Genomic DNA, 5,684 nt, shown 5'->3' on the forward strand with positions numbered 1-5,684 from the left:
AAAACTCACGAACCTCCCCCTCACTCCCTTCCTAGAGTTATTAACGACTTTAGAGAGGTCTTTGGTGACGATTTAACCACCTCAGCTAGCTCACTCCGCCGGGCCCTCCTCGCTGATCCACTCTTTCCCCAGGAAGCCGCGGGACCTTTGTGCGCACGCGCCGCCGCGCCCCGGGGGCTCTCGCGCACTCGCGCGGCGCCCGTTGGGCGTCCCGCTGCCACCCTCGGGGAGCGGGCGCGCGCGCGCCCCTTCGGCTCCGCCCCCAGGGGCGCGCGCCCGTAAGGCGGCCGAGGGGCGGGGGACGCGGGCGAGGCCGGTCATGGAGGCCCTTCGGAGGGCCCACGAGGCTGTGCTTCGTCTGCTGCTGTGTCGGCCCTGGGCCGCGGGCGCCGCCTCCCGCCCGAAGCCCCGAGCCTCGGAGGTGCTGACGCGGCACCTGCTGCAGCGGCGCCTGCCTCACTGGACCTCCTTCTGCGTGCCCTACAGCGCCGTCCGGAACGACCAGTTCGGCCTCTCGCACTTCAACTGGCCCGTGCAGGGCGCCAACTACCACGTCCTGCGCACCGGCTGCTTCCCCTTCATCAAGTACCACTGCTCCAAGGCTCCCTGGCAGGACTTGGCCGGGCAGGACCGGTTCTTCACGGCGCTCAAGGTCGTCAACCTCGGTGAGTGGCCCCGGGCCGGTGAAACACGTCCCGCCGCCGACGGCCCCACTGGTTGCAAAGCACGCTGACGTTCTGCCTCCGAGGCCGCGACCCCGTCCCGAGGTCGGACCGCGCCGGCGCGGGGTTACCCTGCCCCGGCCCCGCGCAGGCTCGCCCGGGCGCACGCGCTCGCCTCGCTTCGCCCAGTGCTGGGGCGTTTCCCAGACTCTGGCTCCGCGTCCCACCCACTCGGCAGCTTTGCAGGATTGACCCTGGTCCTGGGCTTCTGTATTCCCCGCCCAGCAGGTGCTTGTCAGAGCTAAGTTGTTGCTCGTGAATGGTACCCCGGAAAGTGGGGCTTACTGACAGGCCTGTACAGTGGGACCCCTCTGCATCTGCTCCCGGTGAGAGGGCATTTTATTCTTACTTCCAGCCACTCGTTAACTAGAAAGAGCCTTCCACTGGGCAGTAAGAAGGAGGGCGTAGAGCGCTGAAAATGGCTCTGAAGTTTTTATAAAATGCCTGATTATATGGTAGGATTCATTCTCATGAACATCACTTTGTGGGTGCGTTCAGAGTATAAAATCGGAAACTACTTTTTCAAGTTTCTTTGTTCTCTTTACGTGAAGTCCCAGCAAGTTCGTTGTACTAAAACCACCGAAGGTTTTCACCGGTGGTATTGGCTTCTTCAGATACGAGGCCTAAAAGATATTTAAAAGATTGCCTCTTTAATACTGGTATGTTTTCATGGGAGTATTCTAAGTCAGAGTATTTACTCTTGCTGAATGTTTTATCTTTCGGTTAATGACAGAAGAGGCGTGAACATTGACGTGGGTGCATCTTTCATGTTTTATAGGTAAATGAAAAATAGGCCTCAGGATGTTTGAACCTATCAATAACTGATAATCAAATTAATCCATATTTCAGTAATTCAGAATCTAGATGTGCAAGCTAAATTACGTTCCCCAACCAGTTTTTTGACCCAGAATTAAAGCTGAACACGCGGCCACACTTTTACTATATAGTCTTGATAGTTTCTTAAATTTAAATACATTAGGTGTATTTTTGCTTATAATTACTCACATATGTAAATCAGGGGGTCTGGAGCCATTGCTCCACTAGTACTGTCCTGAGTTCATCCCATTAAGGAGAAGATTATTTAGCTATGTGGAATCTTTTAAAAGTATACCTTATTATTTGGCTGATGAACTATATAGAGCATGCCCACTAATTCTGAGGTTGATGTAAAGAAGTTGAAGAGTGTAGTGATTTAGAAAATTCAATCCAAAATTATTTGGAGAGACTAGAGTGATGACTAGATTCAGGAAGAATACGTTTGTTTTGTTGAATAGCATCTTCAGAAACAGAAAAAAGTGATTCTTCCCAAATGTACAGTTAATACACTTTAATAGGTTAGGAAAAGCATAACTGGAGAGTTGTTGGTAAACTATTTTCCCAATGCCTTTTTCTAAAAAAGTTTTCACCATTTAAGAGCACCTTACTGATTAGGGCCTAATCTTTTTAGGTAGAAAGAAATCCAAAGAAAATAGGATGCCCAGAACATGCTCACATAGAAAAGTAGTGAAAGTAGTAAAATCTTTTGAAGAAAGAAACAACAGCTGTAGTTTTTTTTTGAATGTGTGTGGAAGAGAAAGCTGAATAGTGATTTAATGGTCTTTATGACCTCTTTAAAATTCTAAAAATTCTGTTTAAAAGAGAATAAGAATTTTAAACTGAAAGGAAAACTTTCTGCTCAGGTATTTGCTTTAATACAAATTGGCTTATACTAATAAAAGGAGATTTTTTTTTTCTGGACTTTTTATTCACCAATTTGGTAATGTTTATTTTGTATTATTGTCTTAGGGGAGGGAAGTAGATAATAGGATTCTTTCTTATTCTGTGTTGTGCTATTGCGCCTCTGGATCATCAAGTACGTATTCTATTTAAAAATACTTAGGATTTTATTCCTCCTCTTCCCCTTCAAATTAGTAATTATCAAAGTAATTCATTTTTCCATTTTGTAAATAATAAAGATTTCTCTTTTACCCATTTGTTCCCTTTCTCGCCTGCCTTCCTTTCAATGGAAGCGACATCTTTCTGATGGTTTATCAGTCTGGGTATCCTGCTGGGAAGTAGATTGAGATTTAAGAAAATCAACTTACCATTGGAATGAATGGGTAATTGGAGACTTGCTACTAAGTTCTAATTTTTTTTAAGTGCTTAATTTGACAGTGGTTTACCTACTGTTCAGCTGACTCAAAATGAATTATTATGCAAAGAACTGGGTTTCACATTCATTTTGATGTTATGATATGTTTCAGACAGTCTAGAAAAAATTTGATTTTTCATCAAACCTTATAGTTTTTATAGCATATGTGCTATAAAGAAAATTATGGGTTTTTTTAACTGTGTTAATTGTGTATGTGGCTAATCTTCACATTTAGTGTATTAGCCTGACTGCATTAAATAAGTAGACTGCAGGATTAAAAAAAAATAAGAGAATTTCTGACTCCCATATCACATCTCAACCCCCTATCAAATAGCATTAACAGTACCTAGTTGTTTCTTAGTAAGAGCTAATATGGTTATTAGTAGTCTTTGGTCAGTCCTTCATTTTAGCTGAGAAAATACTGACCATTTGTGTGATTTTTTTTAAAAATCAGTATTTTACAGGAAACTGATAAATACTGTAAAAACAAACAAAATTTTCAGTGTCACCAGCTATTTCTTAACTGAATGTCCTTATCATTGGTTTAAAAGTCATATTTTATTTATCTTACTATCAATATATTTGGAAGTGAGTGAAGTTGTTCAGTCGTGTCTGACTCTTTGCAACCCCATGGACTGTAGCCTACCAGGCTCCTCCCTCCATGGGATTCTCCAGGCAAGAGTACTGGAGTGGGTTGCCATTTAAAATTAGTAATTATTTCTAGAACCTGTTTTTCTCTCACTCCATTGATTTTCACCTTTTGAAGTTGTGATAACATATTAAAGTTTATTTTTTATTTCAGCTGCTCCCTCTTCACTCACTTCTGCCTGTCTTACTCTTGTTCTCTTGTCCTCTCTCCCATTCTACACCCCCACTTGCCCCCCCCCTTTTTTTTTTGGTTGAATGATTAATAAATAGCTTTATGATGCTAGTTTTTGTGGCTTTTTTGTGACATTCCCTTGAGGCTTTCAGAGATTTGCAGGGAGGTATTCACAAGGCAAAGAAGGCAATATACTGTGAAAGGTTTCACAGGAGTTCCAGGAAACCCTGTGGTTGTAAAAAACTGTGACCCAGTATACTCCTAAAAATAGAGAGGTGCCAGTCTGAATGGGGTTTTTTGCCTTTTCTCATTGCCAACTAGTGATGCTTCCCCTAATTAATCTTTGGCATCACAGTGGCTGGAATGCAGCTTCAGGGAATAAGCATAAAGTAGCCCAGTGAACTTACACAATCAAAAAAGAGCATAACGCAGCAAAGATACTCTTGCAGAAAAAATAAGAAAAAAAATTAGCAATATGATTAGTTCTGAGCATGTGTTGATTTCCTTAGTAACTAGAAAGAAAGTGATTTTCCAAATTACCGCTCTTCTTTTAAATTGGCATTTTCTGTCCATTTCTGTCCTATGTATGTTCCACTCATACACAAGAAGAGTAAAATTAATATTTGTGCAAAGCATACAATATTTTTATCGATTTCATGTGCCTTTGGTTTTATACATATGTTTTTAATGTTATTAGTAGTCATTGATTTAAATAAGTGCCTTACAAAAAATAGGAATTACAAAAAATAGGAATTGTGAAAGTTTGTGTTTTTTTTTTGTCCAGCTTCCTCTCGTGCCTATGAGGGCTTAATGCAATCTCTGACTAGTATATATTTAGTTTCATGTATCACAAATGGCAGCTCATCACAAATGGAAATATTTCAAAGAAGAAATATATTCTTGGAGTCTACTATTAACCTATTTCAAGTTGGTTGAAACAAGATTTTCAAATCAGTTGTAAAACTATGAATGGGATTCTTTCTTTCTCATGCTTGTTATTATACCAAAATCTTCCTTAGAATTAGGTTTTGCCTTTGATTTTGAAGACAGCTTTTTGACCTAGTTTCTTTTAAATTGTACAAAAATTATTTTAGCCATCAGTATTACTGTCCAACTTAAAGCACAATAAAGATGACCTAGTAATTAAAGCTCAAGGCCAATAATGAAGCTCTCTACAATGAAATAAATTAATATTCTCTGTTTGCTTATTTGTGAAAAGACTATAGAATTACTTCATAATTACTCAGAGGTAATGAATTAATGTTTGTAAAGTACTTGAAGTAGTTTACACCAGTCTTATCTATAGTTTTAAAAATCTCTAGGCTCACACAATTGTTACTGCGTTTCACAATCATAGATGAAATTGACCTCTTAGGTAGAGTCAGTGTTCACTCATATTTTTATAACTTTATAATTTATTGATGTTGCTAAAGAGTGCTATGTGATTTATACTATGACAAATATGAGTGCATGATTAATAAATGTTTATTTCACAAATAACATATTCATTTGTTTTTTAGGTATTCCAACTTTATTATATGGACTTGGCTCCTGGTTATTTGCTAGAGTCACAGAGACTGTGCACACCAGTTATGGACCAATAACAGTTTATTTTCTAAATAAAGAAGATGAAGGTGCCATGTACTGAAAGTGTGCGTTGAAGCACGTAAATATCAATAGACTTTTTTTCTCGTGTGTATGTGCAATATTTATTTTTGATCCTTTAAAATAAAACTTTGCAAACACCTTTTTCTTCCTACAGTGTCTGGTTCTTTAAGATGAATCATTGCCCTCAAGAGGCAAAGCTTTTCATACATTGTGATATATTGCGTACTCTGTTTAGCCAATGGGAACCACAAACACATAACATTATACGAATTTTTTCCTATAACTAGGTTGAACTAGAGATAAAAAATGTTTGTAATTTATAGATTCTGTAGTTATATATCAACTCTTTGAAAATACAGATACCCACACAAAGAAGGAAGGAGAAAAAAGTCTTTAACATTGG

General features: G+C 40.0%; 1 protein-coding gene across 1 annotated transcript; it reads left to right on the top strand.

The window, feature by feature from the left end:
* The first annotated feature begins 303 nt into the window (after positions 1 to 303).
* On the top strand, positions 304 to 5,418 carry C10H15orf61 (chromosome 10 C15orf61 homolog). The gene is made up of 2 exons (XM_052647161.1): positions 304 to 665; positions 5,194 to 5,418. The coding sequence occupies exons 1-2, from the start codon at positions 320 to 322 to the stop codon at positions 5,319 to 5,321; spliced, it is 474 nt and encodes a 157-aa protein (XP_052503121.1). The 5' UTR covers positions 304 to 319; the 3' UTR covers positions 5,322 to 5,418.
* The last annotated feature ends 266 nt before the right edge of the window (positions 5,419 to 5,684 follow it).

The sequence above is a fragment of the Budorcas taxicolor genome, chromosome 10 (assembly GCF_023091745.1).
Source record: "Budorcas taxicolor isolate Tak-1 chromosome 10, Takin1.1, whole genome shotgun sequence".
Lineage (NCBI taxonomy): Eukaryota > Metazoa > Chordata > Mammalia > Artiodactyla > Bovidae > Budorcas > Budorcas taxicolor.

What these genes read in the sequence shown, in the direction of transcription:
- C10H15orf61 (XM_052647161.1), top strand. Translation starts at nt 320, where the DNA reads ATGGAGGCCCTTCGGAGGGCCCACGAGGCTGTGCTTCGTCTGCTGCTG. An exon ending in GCTCAAGGTCGTCAACCTCG is followed by an intron (nt 666 to 5,193) that starts GTGAGTGGCCCC and finishes TTTGTTTTTTAG; the next exon opens with GTATTCCAACTTTATTATAT.